The 17,815-nt window shown below is 42.5% G+C and overlaps 1 protein-coding gene across 1 annotated transcript in view; it reads right to left on the minus strand.

Annotated features, from left to right (window-relative positions):
* Window positions 1-250: 250 nt before the first annotated feature.
* The window catches only part of LOC114665328 (zinc finger protein 845-like), a 118,298-nt gene continuing 100,733 nt past the window's right edge, over window positions 251-17,815 (minus strand). The window contains exons 4-7 of the mRNA XM_051936213.1: window positions 17,606-17,669; window positions 17,049-17,208; window positions 5,529-5,939; window positions 251-2,307 (exon numbers count right to left, since the gene is read on the minus strand). Of these exons, the coding sequence (XP_051792173.1) occupies window positions 1,085-2,307; window positions 5,529-5,939; window positions 17,049-17,208; window positions 17,606-17,669 (1,858 nt within the window). The 3' untranslated portion in view covers window positions 251-1,084. The remainder of the gene's footprint in view (window positions 2,308-5,528; window positions 5,940-17,048; window positions 17,209-17,605; window positions 17,670-17,815) is intronic.

The raw sequence follows: 17,815 nt of genomic DNA on the forward strand, positions 1-17,815 counted from the left end.
TATGTGTCTTGCACTGAGGTATGTGTGGAGACAACCAGGCACTGCTCATCACTTGTCCAATACAGTCCCCACAGTAAAGCATGGCGGTGGCGGCATCATGCTGTGGGGGTGTTTTTCAGCTGCAGGGATAGGACGACTGGTTGCAATCGAGGGAAAGATGAATGCGGCCAAGTACAGGGATATCCTGGACAAAAACCTTCTCCAGAGTGCTAAGGACCTCAGACTGGGCCGAAGGTTTACCTTCCAACAAGACAATGACCCTAAGCACACAGCTAAAATAACGAAGGAGTGGCTTCACAACAACTCTGTGACTGTTCTTGAATGGCCCAGCCAGAGCCCTGACTTAAACCCAATTGAGCATCTCTGGAGAGACCTAAAAATGGCTGTCCACCAACGTTTACTATCCAACCTGACAGAACTGGAGAGGATCTGCAAGGAGGAATGGCAGAGGATCCCCAAATCCAGGTGTGAAAAACTTGTTGCATCTTTCCCAAGAAGACTCCTGGCTGTATTAGCTCAAAAGGGTGCTTCTGCTAAATACTGAGCAAAGGGTCTGAATACTTAGGACCATGTGATATTTCAGTTTTTCTTTTTTAATAAATCTGCAACAATTTCAAAAATTCTTTTTTTTGTCTGTCAATATGGGGTGCTGTGTGTACATTAATGAGGGAAAAAATTAATTTAAATGATTTTAGCAAATGGCTGCAATATGACAAAGAGTGAAAAATTGAAGGGGGTCTGAATACTTTCCGTACCCACTGTATAAGGAATAAAGCACCTGGAAGTTAGGGTTCATTCAGGGAGCAGCTCTTAAACATGATGGATCCTGGCGAGAACCAGCCTGAACAGAAGATCTTTTATCTGATAGGACCATCAGCCCTGGAATATTCAAAGCTTATTTTTTGCAAAGTTTTGAAGGAAAAAAATCCAGCTTCCATAAATGGGGTAAGCAAGGTGGCACCTCAACTACTTATTGTCCTCTCTCCACTCTTATTGCATTCCTTAATTTCAGCTCTCCTTCCAGAATCTCTAGCTGTATTTACCAATACAAAATTCAGTCACTCCGAGTTAAAATCCTGTAGTCCTATTTGCTGTGTACTCTCGTGTGGCTTTGAAGATTGCCCTTGTGAGAGAACCGTTTCCCACACTCAGAACAGGAGTACGGCTTTTCTCCAGTGTGAATTCTTTTGTGGGTGTAAAGAGTACTGCTTGTGGAGAACTGTTTCCCACATTCAGGACAGCCATATGGCCTCTCACCAGTATGAATTCTTACATGGTTCTGAAGATCCACCTTTCGTGTGAATCCTTTTCCACATTCAGAACAGCAGAATGGCTTCTCCCCAGTATGAATTTTTGCGTGGCTGTCCAGATTGCCCTTTTTCAGGAATTGTTTGCCACATTCTTGACAGGCATATGCCTTCTCTCCAGTGTGAATTCTCTGGTGAACATTAAGACTGCTGCTGCAGGAGAACCGTTTCCCACATTCAGAACAGGAATATGGCATTTCTCCACTGTGAGCCCTTAAGTGGGTCTGAAGACGATAATTGTAGGTAAATTGTTTGCCACACTGTGGACAGCAGTAGGGCTTCTCTCCAGTGTGAACTCTTTTGTGTTGATGAAACGAGCTTGATTTGGAGAATTGCTTGCCACATTCAGAACAGACATAAGGTTTCTCCCCAGTGTGAATTCTTGTGTGGCTTCGGAGATCACCTTTCTGTGCAAATCCTTTGCCACAGTATGAGCAGCAATATGGTTTCTCCCCAGTGTGAATTCTTGCATGGTCCTGAAGGTCACCCTTTCTTGCAAATTCCTTTCCACATTCTGAACAGACAAACGGTTTCTCTCCAGTATGGGTCCTTGTGTGGTTCTGAAGATTGTGCCTGAATGAAAATCTTTTACCACATTCAGTACAGCAAAACGGCTTCTCTCCAGTATGAATTTTCGTGTGGCTGATCAGATTGCTCTTATGAAAAAATTGTTTGCCGCATTCAGAACAGCAAAATGGCTTCTCCCCAGTGTGAATTCTCATGTGGGCCTGAAGCGAGCTCTTTTGGGAGAATTTTTTGCCACATTCAGAACAGCCGTACGGCTTCTCTCCAGTATGGATTCTTGTGTGGATCTGAAGATACCATCCGTGCGAAAATTGTTTCCCACATTCAGAACAGCGGTACGGTCCCTCTGTACTATGAATTCTTTGGTGGCTCTTAAGAGTTTCTTCTTTTGAAAACTGCTTCCCACATTCAGTACAGCAATGTGAATTTAGGTTTACATGCTTTGATGGATTGCTTTTGTTATTAGATTTAATATCTGTAGAGGAAAAAAAAACAAAATTGTGAGTAACTGTATGAAGCAGATGTAAAGGCCTCACAAGTGGCAGCAATTTAGTGAAAATCATTTAATTCAAATTCTAATACGCCCAACATACACCACCACCGCCAGGGTTACCCCTCTTTTTTTAAAAGACGATGAAGAAGACTCTGATTTAAGGTCCTATGAAAAATAAAATGTAAAATCTCCCAAGTGGGTAAATACTTTACAGAGACATGCAAAAGTATTCAATCCCCTTTGAAAGTCCTTATAATTATCTGCATAATATTTCTATAATTTATCCAGTGTCTTTATAATATGAACTCTTAAGCTGTGACAATAAATTTCCAAATCTCTAATAAACCATTTTCTGTAGATATTTAACTGAAAAAGAAACACTGCAAAGTTTGCGTTTGCATAAATATTTAAACATCTCTGCTTTGGAAGTTCCAGGTTTACACAAATGAATCATGTGGTCGAAATTTAACATCTTATTAAAGAAAGAAACATCCTCTAACAGGACAATTCAGTAATCAGGCAGGAGAAAAGCTGTCCATGGTGTCTTTTAATGACTCCTCAGCAAAATGTCTTAGAGGGATGTTTTTTGAAGAGAGGTATTAGCTCTCTGGAAATGTGTTCTTTTATATTGCGGCGTTTTAATTAACCTGAATTATAAATTATTATAAATTAAAATGGTATTACCCCACTCAGCATGCAATGGCGATTACAAGCTTACACGACAAGTTAGGATAATTCTAGCTCTTTAATAATGGCTTACACTGCATAATTAACGGGGAAGACACACCACAGTACTCAGTCCAAGGGTGGGGACCTTGTGTATGGAGTTTGCAGTCATCGTCACAGCGTTTGGAAGGATTTCTCGGACCAAGTCGACATAGTCTCCTGTAGTCTGGGCGTCAAGTCTCCCAATGGCTGGCAATCCTCCAAGATGCTTTATAGTATTTCTCTACGTGCAAGCCCCCAGATGGCACAGAGCCCATTTCCAAACAAGGGTACAAACTTTTAGCTGACATCAGACAGTAAGTTTTTATAACACACAGTTCTCCTTCAGGCTGACGACAGTCCTCCAGCTGGCCCTGTTTGTCTTATCCTACTGCTTGGCCCAGCAATTCTGAATACTGACACTCTGTGCTAAATCTGGCTCAGCTCTGCATGCTTACAGAAAAGAATTTATACAGTTTCCATCCATCCATTTTCCAACCCGCTGAATCCGAACACAGGGTCACGGGGGTCTGCTGGAGCCAATCCCAGCCAACACAGGGCACAAGGCAGGAACCAATCCCGGGCAGGGTGCCAACCCACTGCAGATTTATACAGTTTAAACAGATAAAGTGACAATTAATCTCAATATTGTAACAACATTCATATAACAAGGGAGCGTTCATCAAAAGCAGTCTGTTACTGCCTGGTCAGAATTGTCAGAGAAAACAAAGGCTAGAAGTTCATTTTTTAAACTACTGAAATTACATACAGCGTCAATCAGACATTTTACTGTGGTTGGTTCATTGGTTTACACCCAAATGATTTATCTATATTACTAAACAACAGTTAATTTATGCACAGCGGACGCACCGAAGCGCATGCGCACTGCGGCGCGGCGCCCCACAGTCAAACGCAGCGACTTCACTTTAGTTACAACGTGCTTCACACACACCAGAAGCAAAGACATCACGGCTCCTCAATGAAAGAGCTCAACTAACGGAAATACAAAACGAGCCCGTATGGATAAACAAAATTAACTGTCGTTTAGTAATATAGATAGGGTTATTGAATTAAATGGAAACTTTACCATGCCTATGACCTGTGAACTAAACCTGAGGTTTAGGTTCTACAGCCGCCCGGACGTGACCGCCCACACCACCGCATATACGACGACACAGCTATAAAAAAACAAAAACGAGACTGCATGAAGAAAGACAATAACAGAACCATGTTGAAATGAACCGTCCCAGGACGCACCCACCCGCCATGATATTTTATCACGCAGCGGCTTGCCACCGAGGCGCATACGTACTGTGCTCCACTCTGCCAGCAGTCGGTGTCAGCAAAGGCAACGGAATCATGTCTCCACAAAACGAAATCGCCTTAGTACAGATATGCTTATTTAATTAAATGACATCTCCCCAGATGCACCCATCCTCCATGATATGTCATCCATCCAAATATCGAATGGAACAGAAACTGCCGTTCTTGGATTTACGATTCTCTAGAGAATCGCGGGCTTACTTGTATAAAATAAAAGTCTATTCTGTTATATTCTGGTTCTTCTTATACCTTATGAGATGAGCAACCACCCTTGACGTTTCTGTGCATAACACGATTGTCCATTCTCGTTGTTTATAAGACATCTGCTGATTTCTTAGTCATCTCTTAGTCCTCCTTCAGTACATTTTGTATAGGACAACAACCTTTCTTCTGGTACATCCTTTATTTAAGTGTTTTTCCTAAACCAATTATTTTATTTCAGTGTACATTTTGTTGTTCACTTGATCTTTACTTGGTTTCCCACATATATTAACCCTTTATGCTATTTCTTTAAGATGAATGCTATGTTACTCTAAAATTATTTCACACAAATAAATAACGGCACAAAGGTGCCAGTTATACAACAGACATAATAACATAATGAAACATAATTAGGTACTACTTGTGAGTCCTTTCTATCTTTCTGGATACAAAAAGCCCCCTTTGTAAGGGCCACAGTGGTGGTTGGACAATCACTGCAAAAATGAAGACAAGGGGGCATTCTGCCGATGTGACAAACAAAGTAACTGAAATGACCAAGGTAGGAAACTGCTAAAAAAAAATAGATGAGTGTGAAAGTCCCATTGCGCACCACCTTTGTGCCATTTGTGATTCATTTGTCATTTGTGTAAACCTGGAGCTTCCAAAAACACACAGATGTAAATACTTACACAAACTTTGGAGTTTATTTCTTTCCTTGAGTTAAATATCTACAGGAAATGGTTTACTAGGACTTTGGAAATGTGTTGTTACAGCACAACAGCACACATTCAAAATACTGAATGGATAAATGTGTACAAATCTTTTGTCATGTAGACAATTATGACGACTTTCCATGTCAAGGAGATTGGACACTTTTCCATACCACCGGATAAGAATGCCAGACAGCGAGGGTTGAGCTATGGAGAGCAGCTCACGTGCGGCCAGGTTTTGATATTCAGACTTTGTTTGCTTACCATCTCCAGACTGATTTGTAGACAATGGCAGACCTTCCAGTGTCCTCCTTGATAATTCCTCAGTGGTCTTTGTGTCTAAATAAGTATCAGACTTGACACTCGCTGAATTCTCCTGGACAGGACAGTTGCTACTCTGAGGGCAGGCCAATGCACTTACACTTCCATCTCGACACCGAGACTTACAGATGGACTCGGACTGAGGGTCTTCCTCCTTGACTCGGTTTATAATTTTATGCCCCTGCATATTATCACTGATGAAAGGCTTTTCCTCAGGCTCGTCCTTAATGCCCACAGTGAACTCTTCATAATCCTCCTCTTTAATGTCCACACTCCCCTTCTCATGGTGCACATGTTCCCACTCACAGTCCTCCTCCTTAATATCTACGGTCATTTTCTCCATGACATTCATGTCTGCTTAGCACGTCTCCTGTGTCACAAGAGTTACAAGAAACAGCAGCTTCTGTATCCTGTCTGTGGAAAGAAAATGTTATTTAGTTCAGATGAATCAAGAGAAACCTGAACACATTTCAATTCATCAGTCAAAGCAGACAGCATAGAGAGAGCAGACTGCAGTCAGAGTATATGGTCTTTGGGGTTGGGATTTGGGCCTCAAGTCACTTCACTCAATGAATGAAACGTATATACCAAGTTTTGCCTTAACTTATCACATACTCATTACACAATGCAGTAATTAATAAGCCTGCTACAGATTAGGATGAATTAAACGTAACTTTGGGTTTGTTCAAAGGTTTTCTTTAACTAACTGTGCACACACATGCACAGTGCTGGTGCCAAAATGTGAAGGGAGACCGATTTGGTTTACCCGTTGTTGACATTTAGATCATGGGAATCCCAGTTCTTATTCCTACAGCCTCCGATGACTGCTTGCTGCTAAAACTCTGACAACATAAAAATGCCGAGTAAACATCAAACAAATGATGAAATCTTGAAAATACGCTCACCGGCCACTTTATTAGGTACGCCTGTTCAACTGCTTGTTAACATAAATATCTAATGAGCCAATCACATGGCAGCTTCTCAATGCATTTAGGCAGGTAGACATTGTCAAGATGACCTGCTGAAGGTCAAACTGAGCATCAGAATGGGGCGGAAAGGTGACTTAAGCAACTTTGAACGTGGCCTGGTTGTTGGTGCCAGACGGGTTGGTCCGAGTATTTCAGAAACTGCTTATTTACTGGGATTTTCACACACAACCATCTCTAGGGTTTACAGAGAATGGTCCGAAAAAGGGGAAACATCCAGCCAGTGGCAGATCTCTGGGTACGGTATCAAATGCCTTATTGATACCAGAGGCCAGAGGAAAATGGCCGGACTGGTCTGAGCTGATAGGAAGGCAACAGGAACTTAAATAAGCACTCATTACAACCGAGGTGTGCAGAAGAGCAGCTCTGAATGCACAACATGTCGAGCCTTGAAGCAGGTGGGCTACAGCAGCAGGAGATCACACCGGGTGCCACTCCCGTCAGTTAAAAACAGGCCACTGAGGGTACAATTCACACAGGCTCAACAAAACTGGACAACAGAAGATTGGAAAAATGTGGCCTGGTCTGAGGAGTCTCGATTTCTGTTGTGTCATTCGGATGGTAGGGTGAGAAATTCACATCAACAACATGAAAGCAGGGATCCATCCTGTCTTGTATCAACAATTCAGGCTGCTGGTGGTGGTGGTATAGTAATGATGTAGGGGGTATTGGCACACTTTGGGCCTCTTAATACCAACTGACCATCATTTAAACACCACAGCTTAACTGTGTATTGTTGATCACTGTGTAAATCCCTTTATGACCACCATCTTCTGATGGCTACTTCCAGCAGGATAACGTGCCATGTCACAAAGCTTAGAGCCTCTCAAACTGGTGTCTTGAACATGACAATGAGGTCACTGGACTCTAATGGCATCCACAGTCACCAGATCTCAATCCAGTTGAGCACCTTTGAGATGTAGTGAACGTGTGATTCACATCAAGGATGTGCAGCCGACAAATCTGAGAAACTGTGTGATGCTGTCATGTCAGTATGGACCACAATCCCTGAGGAATGTTTCCAGGACCTTGTTGAATCTGCACCACAAAGAATTACAGCAGTGCTGAAGGCAAAAGGGGGTCCAACCCGGGACTAGATGTACCTAATAAAGTGGCCAGTGAGTGTAAATAAAATGAGATATTTGAGTCCATTTTTAAAGTACAGTAAAGCTTTTCAGCTTGTAACAAAGGCACTATATAGGCATCTGACCCGACACGGACCCACACCAGAGGCACATGCAAAAGCAAAGAAACTTATCTGTGGCAGGAGAGCTGCAGCGCTTCGGACTGGAAAGCACTGAGGAAAGTGGTGAGGGCTGCGGAGAGGATCATTGGAGCCCCGTTGCCTAATGTACAAGATTTGGCAAAACAACGCTGTCTGGCTAGAGCTGTGCGGATTTCTAGAGACCCTACTTATCCTGCCTCTGAACTCTTTTCCCTCATGCCCTCAAGCAGAAGGTACCGCAGCCTGAAATGTAGAACTACCAGGTTTAAAAACTGTTTTTTTTCCTACTGCCGTTCGTCTTTTAAATGAAGCATTTTAGTATTTTATTGTAGGCTGATTTTAACTATGTGTTTTTATTAATGTCTTGTGCATCGTATTTTCGTTCTGCAGCACATCTTGGATGTTCTGCTAAATGACAAATAAAATTGACCGGCCCTTGGAGTGGTGGCTGCTGGCCCCTTTTATAGTCCACCTGGAAGAGCTCCAGGTGGTTGACTACCGAGTTCCGGCTACATTTTCAGGTGTGGCGAATACACTGCCCATATGGGCTCAGGAGTCCCAGCTGCAGCACCCCCTGGCGGCGGCGGCGGGACCTAACAGGGCTGCACCCAACTCCAATTCCCATGGAGCCCTGCGGGAAACCGAGGCACCGATCCAACCCAGGGGGCTGCCATCTAGCATCCAGGGGGAGGTATTGCACTGTCCATGGCTGCTCTCCCTAAACATATAACGAAGGGGCGTGCCAGCCGGGGTCAACCACAAGCTATATCACTCACTCCTGGTATGGAGACGTGTGGAAGTGACGGGAATTCAAAGAAAATACTATTTTTTTTTTTTTTTTTTTTTAAAGCAAAAGTAAGGAAACAAAGTTAACAAATGAAATCAAAGTTTTACAAGGACTGCTTATGAAATACAGGATGGTGGAAATGAGCAAGAAAATTAAATATGAAATACAAAAGAAAAGCAGAATGCTACTTTCAGATGAAAGAAGAAAAATTTAAATGTTAGGGGAGACTCCTGCAGAGAGCAGATGGAAAGAAAGACTCAAGGCTGTTCTTTAAAACGATAAGGAACCCAGTAAAATCAAAAAATATTGAAAGATATACACAGATTGTAATCGTTTCACTAATATTTCAGGTTCATTAAATAAAGATTTGTACAAAAAAAAATAAATAAATAAAGAATTGTTACAGGAAAATTGAAAAAAAAAAGGTGCTACCTAAAGAACAGCAAGAAAGATTAACTGCAGAAATAAAAATTGATGGAGCAGAAGCAGCGATAAATAGTGTACAAAAGGGAATGCACCAGGATGAGATGGACTCCCAAGTGAATTTTATCATAAAAAGTGACTTGCTAGAATTATCCGAAGAAATTATAAACAAGTGTGTAATGCCAGAAACATCCAGAACTGGCATAATCAGCAAAAAGGGAGAGTTTGTTATGTCAAGACTATCAAATATTACCAAAGGTTTATAACAAATAGAAAAAAAAAAATGTTTTACGGATTGTTATTTCACACATAGAAACAGGTGCAGGAAACATAAAAGCATTAAAAAAATCTTAGCCCGAGATATCACGGCTTAAAATTTGCTAGTGAAAGGAAATAGTTACACCTCCGGTCCTGTTCAGCCTATATACATTGGACTTCCAATACAACTCGGAGTCCTGCCACGTGCAAAAGTTCACTGAAGACACTGCTATCGTGGGCTGCAGCAGGAGTGGGCAGGAGGAGAAGTATAGGAGCTTCATCAAGGACTTTGTTAAATGGTGCGATTCAAACCACCTACAACTGAACACCAGCAAAACCAAAGAGCTGGTGGTAGATTTTAGGAGGTCCAGGCCTCTCATGGACCCCGTGATTGTCAGAGGTGACTGTGTACAGATGGTACAGAACTATAAATACCTGGGAGTGCAGCTGGATGATAAACTGGACTGGACTGCCAATACTGATGCGCTGTGCAAGAGAGGACAGAGCTGGCTATACTTCCTTAGAAGACTGGCGTCCTTCAACATCTGCAATAAGATGCTGCAGATGTTCTATCAGACGGTTGTGGCAAGCGCCCTCTTCTACACGGTGGTGTGCTGGGGAGGCAGCATTAAGAAGAGGGAAGCCTCACGCCTGGACAAACTGGTAAGGAAGGCAGGCTCTATTGTAGGCACAGAGCTGGACAGTTTGACATCCGTGGCGGAGCGACGGGCGCTGAGCAGACTCCTGTCAATCATGGAGAATCCACTACATCCATTAAACAGTGTCATCTCCAGACAGAGGAGCAGCTTCAGCGACAGACTGCTGTCACCGTCCTGCTCCACTGACAGACTGAGGAGATCGTTCCTCCTCCAAACTATGCGACTCTTCAATTCCACCCGTGTGGGGGGGGGGGTAAACGTTAACATTATTCAAAGTTATTGTCTGTTTTTACCTGCATGGTTATCAATCTTTAATTTAATATTGTTTATTGTATCAGTATGCTGCTGCTGGAGTATGTGAATTTCCCTTTGGGATTAATAAAGTATCTATCTATCTATCTATCTATCTATCTATCTATCTATCTATCATTGTCATGGACTACTCTGAAGAAAAAGAGTGGCACGGTGGCGCAGTGGGTAGTGCTGCTGCCTCGCAGTTAGGAGACCTGTGTTTGCCTCCCGGGTCCTCCCTGCGTGGAGTTTGCATGTTCTCCCCGTGTCTGCCTGGGTTTCCTCCCACAGTCCAAAGACATGCAGGTTAGGTGCATTGGCGATCCTAAATTGTCCCTAGTGGGTGTGTGCCCTGCAGTGGGCTGGCACCCTGCCCGGGGTTTGTTTCCTGCCTTGCTGCCTGGGATTGGCTCCAGCAGACCCCCGTGACCCTGTGTTAGGATATAGCAGGTTGGACATAGACTGACACTGAAGAAAATGCAGTTGGCTCAGTGGCTCAAGAAATTACATGAAGAGTAAGATAAACATTTGCATAAGTGCAGTCATTCCAATAGAAAGTGCTGAGCCCTTTCTGCTTTTTTGTTGGTGTGTGCAATTGAGTTTCCTCCTAATAAGATTCATGAAGATCAACAGCTCAAAGTGGTAAGAGACCCAGAGAGCGGAGGAGCAAACTACTGTCCTCTTAAATATGGAGGACATGTCTATAAAACAGCGGCACGGTGGTGCAGTGGGTAGCGCTGCTGCCTCGCAGTTGGGAGACCTGGGGACCTGGGTTCGCTTCCCAGGTCCTCCCTGCATGGATTTTGCATGTTCTCCCTGTGTCTGCGTGGGTTTCCTCCCACAGTCCAAAGACATGCAGGTTAGGTGGATTGGCGATTCTAAATTGGCCCTAGTGTGTGCTTGGTGTGTGGGTGTGTTTGTGTGTGTCCTGCGGTGGGTTGGCACCCTGCCCAGGATTGATTCCTGCCTTGTGCCCTGTGTTGGCTGGGATTGGCTCCAGCAGACCCCCGTGACCCTGTGTTTGGATTCAGCGGGTTGGAAAATGGATGGATGGATGGATGGATGGATGTTTATAAAACATATAGAAAAAAATAGGCATAGAAAGGCTAATAATGCACAGAGTTACCTTCTGTGAAGCATCAGGGTGAACAGTAAACACTGGAAAATGTGAAGAATTACCGCTGACAGAATAGAACGAACCCCACAATATGTTATAAAGTCAGCTAAAAAAAGGTACAACACACTGTAGGTTAACCAGTTTATAGAAAAATAAACCTGGTGAGATATAAAAGGCCAAGCAAAAGTTTGGGTCAGGTCTCTTTAACGAAACCTACCATTGAAAGCAAAATCTTTTTAATTAAGGCAGTAATTCTACCAAAAACACTGTTTATCACTGCAATCCTCCATCCAACCAACGATGAGATAAAATGGATTAGATACAAAAAAGTGTCTTTATGTTCTGTTGGGGTTCCAAATGTGAAAAAGTTTGCTAGAATTAAAACGATGAAGGAATTAAGCAAGGTAAAGGAGGTAAGAGTTTATTGAAAATAAAAGAATCTAATATACAATAGCAGCAGTCAACATGGTGTTAAATCAAGAACGTAAAGCTGCTGGAATGATAATGTGTCAAAATAAGGAACCTGCCAAAAAAATAAACCAGTGGCTTTTATTTTACAGAATTTCATAATTAAGTAGTAAAAATGTTTGAATAAATAGCCATGAAAGAAACGAATTAAAAAGATTTGGGAAACCTGGAAAGAATTCATTACATTTACAAATCAAAACAATGACCAAGGGAGGGCATTTCGGCAAAAGAAAAGACGGGAGATAATCAGGAGACAAATCTGAATAAAGAACTACAAAAATAACACAAAATCACCTCTGGTGGCTCAGTTCAAGTTACGCATATCCATTAGTGATGTTTAAGGGTCAGTAAAGAGGTAAAATACCCTCCAGCAAACGGTCGTGCAACACCAACTGTGCATTATGCTTTTTGGGACTTTATGGAGGTTTCAGGATAATATGGAATTAAGTAAAGGAAAGATGGGGCACAATTTGTCATGACGTCCCAACACCTTCTATAATCATGCAGTCACGTGTTATCATCAAGATGGCGTCTCATGCCATCCACCTACACTGAGCCTTTAAAAGCACTGACCTTTACAGCGTGATGTCATCTCATTCCATCCTTCTACACTGAACCTCACATGCTATGACAGAGGTGAACTCGGATGAGGACGAGGGTCCTAAATCGGAGAAATAGAATTGAAGTCCTCCACGCAAGAAACGTCCACTCACAAATATGAACAACGCAGCTGCACCAAGCGTAAAACCAAAGATGGCACCGTTCGGATGCAGCAACAGGTCGGGTGTCATCCTGCCAGTCAATCTGCCCCACACCTGTCCTTCAATGAAGCAGCATGGCTTACAGAGCTCACCAATGTATCGTGCAAAGTCCTGTTTGTGATTGTTTTGTGATGGTCTTTATATTTAAACATTTATATGTTACTTATTGTATATAAGAGCCAGATCGAAAGTTATTTACCTTGATTTATTTACTTATCTTCCTACAGCGTAAAGTCACAAGTAGACTGAAGAGCTGCCTGTGTTTGATCGACACGGGCACCACATAAATTACATGTGTACCAAAGTGACTTTAGCTGCAGGTGGAAGCTCCTGTCGTACCCTACGCTACTGTGTTTGATCTTATTCAGGAAAGATCCTGGTTGCCCCACGGGAGAAAGACTTTGAGACTACAGTCATAAAGCTTATGAAACCGTTTCTGGACAAAGGCAGAACTGTAACAACAACTGCATGTGTAACAACTGTGTAAATCGACACATTTACAAAACAAAAGACGCTAATGCAGAGGTGCGAACGGATTAATAGTGGGCCGGAAGTTTTTCCGTAGGCTTTGGTAATTCTAGTGTTAAAACAGGTGTGTCTGCTGAATTAAATGCAAGACATCACATATTTAAATATTAAGAATTTGGAAACCTGAACTCCTCGTTGACGCTCCTAACTCCTAAACAAGAGGGCACAGGAGACCACTGAGTGAAATGAACAAAGAATCTCAGACATCGGAGTGCTGTTTGTTAGGCCCTTGTCATGGAGTGATGCCAGGAGCGGGTCACATAACCAAGGCATTCCATATCCAGTACGGGACTACATGATCTTCGTGTGCTGATCAGGTCCATGTGGTTAATGAGGCCTCTGGGTAATCTGAACACCCAATAAAGTCTTTCTTTGTGGATGAAATGCAAGCACAATGGCTATCAGTCAGTGTACTGTGCTCCTGTGATGCACCCCAGTTAAATCAAAGTTCTGAAGAGCCTTTGTGAAGGAGTACAATGCTGAACCAGGGAGAGGAGTTTTTCCCTTACAATGTGTTAAGTTGCTTTGTTTAATTTTTTGAAGCCACCTCTGCAGATACTGGGGAGATTACATACATAACGTGTTTAAGCCCTCACTTAAAAAACAATGAAAAACTGAATTTTTCAGTCCATTGTCACCTTCAGCAGAAAGACTGGAAATGTACCTGCAAAAATGCTTTAATTTAGTGATAACGTCCGCAACATGCAGATTAAATATTAGCAAAATCATCACACCATCTCAGCACGTATTCATGTAAATATATGAGGGCAAACAGCCCTTATTATATGAATTTTATTTTATTAAATTAGCCACTCTCCCCCACCACCAACCACACACAGCAACTACCAACATTTTGCACGGAAGTGGGTCACATGGTGTATAAAAACCCTTCATTTTATTTCGCATTTTGAAAAGATAAAATAATAATCACAAATAGTCATTAATGACAAAAATAGGAATAAAGGATAGTTCAAAAGCTTTTTTGTGTTTGTTAATGTACGTTAACTTCTATTTATGTTCTACTCAGTGCTGCCCTTTTATTTACTCATTTTAACATGTCTTTACCATTTTAGTTTAAAAATTCAATAAACTGCGCCCGGCCAAGTCTGGGCAATCACGACAGCTTACTAAATAAATGATCAAGTACAGCATTTAAAAATTTAATGGGAAACAGACAGAAGAATCAAAAAAAGAAAAGATGAAGTCACGCGGCAACTTTAACTAACTAGGAAATTAAGTTTATTGATCACTTGACAATCAGGGTTTATTCATTTTTTTAAATCCAAATCTATTTCCAATTGTATTTTTCTTTTCTTTTATCCATCCATGGGTCAGCACGGTGGCTCAGTGGTAGCAACAACAACAACATTTATTTATATAGCACATTTTCATACAAAAAGTAGCTCAAAGTACTTTACTGCTGCCTCGCAATAAGGAGACCTGGGTTCGCTTCCCAGGTCCTCCCTGTGTGGAGTTTGCATGTTCTCCTCGTGTCTGCGTGGGTTTCCTCCCACAATCCAAAGACATGCAGGTTAGGTGCATTGGTGAAATAAAAAAAAATTATAAAGAATTGTTACAGGAAAATTGAAAAAAAAAGGTGCTACCTAAAGAACAGCAAGGAAGATTAACCGCAGAAATAAAAATTGATGGAGCAGAAGCAGCGATAAATAGTGTATAAAAGGGAAAGCACCAGGATGAGATGGACTCCCAAGTGAATTTTATCATAAAAAGTGACCTGCTAGAATTATCTGAAGAAATTATAAATGACTGTGTAATGCCAGAAACATCCAGAACTGGCATAATCAGCAAAAAGGGAGAGTTTGTTATGTCAAGACTATAAATATAAATACAACCAAAGGTTTATAACAAATAGAATAAAAAATGTTTTATGGATTGTTATTTCACACATAGAAACAGGTGCAGGAAAAATAAAAGCATCAAAAAAAAAAAATCTCAGCCTGAGATATCATGGCTTAAAATTTGCTAGTGAAAGGAAATAGTTACACACATTGTCATAGAGAACTCTGAAGAAAAAGGGTGGCACGGTGACACAGTGGTAGCGCTGCTGCCTCACAGTAAAGAGACCTCGGTTCGCTTCCCGGGTCCTCCCTGTGTGCAGTTTGCATGTTCTCCCAGTGTCTGCGTGGGTTTCCTCCCACAGTCCAAAGACATGCAGGTTAGGTGCATTGGCGATTCTCAATTGTCCCTGGTGTGTGTGTATGTGTGTGCCCTGCGGTAGGCTGGCGCCCAGCCCAGGATTTGTTCCTGCCTTGTGCCCAGTGGGATTTGCTCCAGCAGACCCCCGTGACCCTGTATTAGGATGTAGCGGGTTGGGGAATAACTGATTGACTGACTGATCCATCCTTCCATCCATTTGCAAATGCTTTTATTCCGAGCAGGGCTGGAGGGAAGCTGGAGCCCATCCCAACTAGCATAGGGTGCAAGGAAGGAACAATCCCTGGACAGAGTGTCAGTCCATCGCAGGGTAAACACACACACACCAACGCCAGTTTAGACTTGCCAGTTCACAAATCTTGCATGCCTAAGGACTGTGAAAGGAAACACACCAGACACAGAGTATCAAGTGTTCAGACATTTATAGGTGTTCCTTAGATTTCTCAACTTTTTTGGTGTCGTGACCTATTTATTTTATCATGTAAGCATCTTCACGACCCAATAGAGAGGGTGGGGTAGGGTCAGAATGAATCGGGTTCAACCCACTAGTTCTCTACTGTGACCCACTTCCATCATAAACAACTGCAAACCATGACCTGACTTAGTGTCCGAGAAACACGACTTTAGATAACTGACCAGAACCTGAGGAAGTAAAGAAAACAAAACCTGCTGAAAGTCCACATATCATAAGAGATTTAGAAACTGTGCACCAAAAAAAAAGAAAGAAAGAAAGAGGCTACACAGCCAAGAAAACAAGTATTGTCTTCAAGTATGGAGAAAAATTAAATAAATGTTTTATAAACATTATTCTTTACATTTACTTGCTTAGCAGATGTTTTTATCCAAAGCAACCTACAAAAGGCCAACGTGATCAAGTAACATCAGTCTGAAGACTTGTGTTACACGACAAGGATACAAAATCAATTACCACAAATGACCTCAAATAAAACATTAAGTGAGTTACAATTCCCAGATTTACAAAACATAGCAAAAAGCACTAAGACGGAAATTCACCAAACAAGAGAGTCTTCAAACGCTTCTTAAACATACTGAAGCAGTCAGTGTTTCAAATGGGCAGGGGCAGCTCATTCCAACAGCTACACATCAAGTCTGGACTGAGATTCAACACTACACAGAGGTGGCACCACCAGACGCCATTCAACAGCAGACCTGAGTGACTGAGAATCACAGGACCTCACACGCGTCTCCACATATCCAGGTGCTGACCCACTGAGTACTCTGTGGACAAGCATCAAGAATTTGAACTTAACACATGCTGCCTCTTGGAGCCAATGTAGTGATCTGAAAGTAGGAGTGACATGTGCCTGCCCTGGCAGACTGAATACCAGCTGTGCTGCTGCCCTTTCAGTATCCAACAGCATTTTGGTGACACACACTGGCACTCCTAGTTGCTGTAGTCCAGACATAACACCAACTCCTGGCCCAGGAGTTGAGCTGCATACTCTGTCAGATAAGCTTCGGTCTGTTAATCTGCAAGACCCAGAGACTGCAGCAACATGATCCGTGAAGAACAGCCGGTGATCAGTCAACATCCCAAACAATTTTGATGTTTGAGTTAAAAAGGGGGGCTCTCATGGTACAAGTTCAGCAACAAAAAAGATGATTAATGAATCTCGCAGATGAAGAAACAGAAAGGATCTGGCCACGACTCGCGCTCCACTGTGTATGAGGACGATGCAGGAGTGGCGGCGCACGGGGGCTGAAAATAGTACTAAAAATGTAAAAGCGGGACGAACTGAGCGGAGACGAACGGTTGGGCAATACAGACGAATGTCCCGTTCAGCTCGGACCAGGCAGTATGATAAACTTCGCGTCGATAAAGCTCCCGAATTCCGAGAATGTACTCCATTGACAGGCGTCTTCTTGCCATGTTACCAGATCTTGAAATGGCCGGAGTGTCCATTTGTGACGTCACACATTCTCCCTGTTCAGGTGAACCTCCGGAGGGAGTTTAGGGAGATATTCGAGACCGCTGCTGATTTGCTGCTCGATCCTCACAAAAAGATAATATTCTTTTTTTCATAAAATAAAGGTACATGCGCCGTATTGCTGTACATTTAACACGGTCGCCAAATGCCATTTCTGCCTGCACGGATTATTATTTTAAATACCTAAAAGTCTTAGAGGTCAGCGTTACGTCACGAATTCGAGTTAATAGAATGCACTTCGCATCTATTCCCTTGGAGGCAATCTCCGTGAAGTTTCCCTCTGCAAAGCTCGCACTTCCAAGATTTATCCTAACACGTTAAAGGCTGCAGTCCGCCATACCTCCGTGAACATAACCCACACACGACATCGGCACACACGTCTACTTATCTTACCTGCACCAGCTGCGCCTCCACGACTTCAAGTGTCATTAACGGTGTAGATTTCAGTTCGGACAATCTATTAAGTTAACAACGATTGTGGAAAAACAGGAACAGGAGCTGTGCAAGAACAGGCAAAGCGGTGTGTCACGTGACTTCTGCTGAGCCTTCGCGCTCTTCCGCCTTTTGATTTAGCGCATGCTCCTTAGCTAACGGCAACCGACC

This window comes from Erpetoichthys calabaricus, chromosome 1 (assembly GCF_900747795.2).
Source record: "Erpetoichthys calabaricus chromosome 1, fErpCal1.3, whole genome shotgun sequence".
Taxonomy (NCBI): domain Eukaryota; kingdom Metazoa; phylum Chordata; class Cladistia; order Polypteriformes; family Polypteridae; genus Erpetoichthys; species Erpetoichthys calabaricus.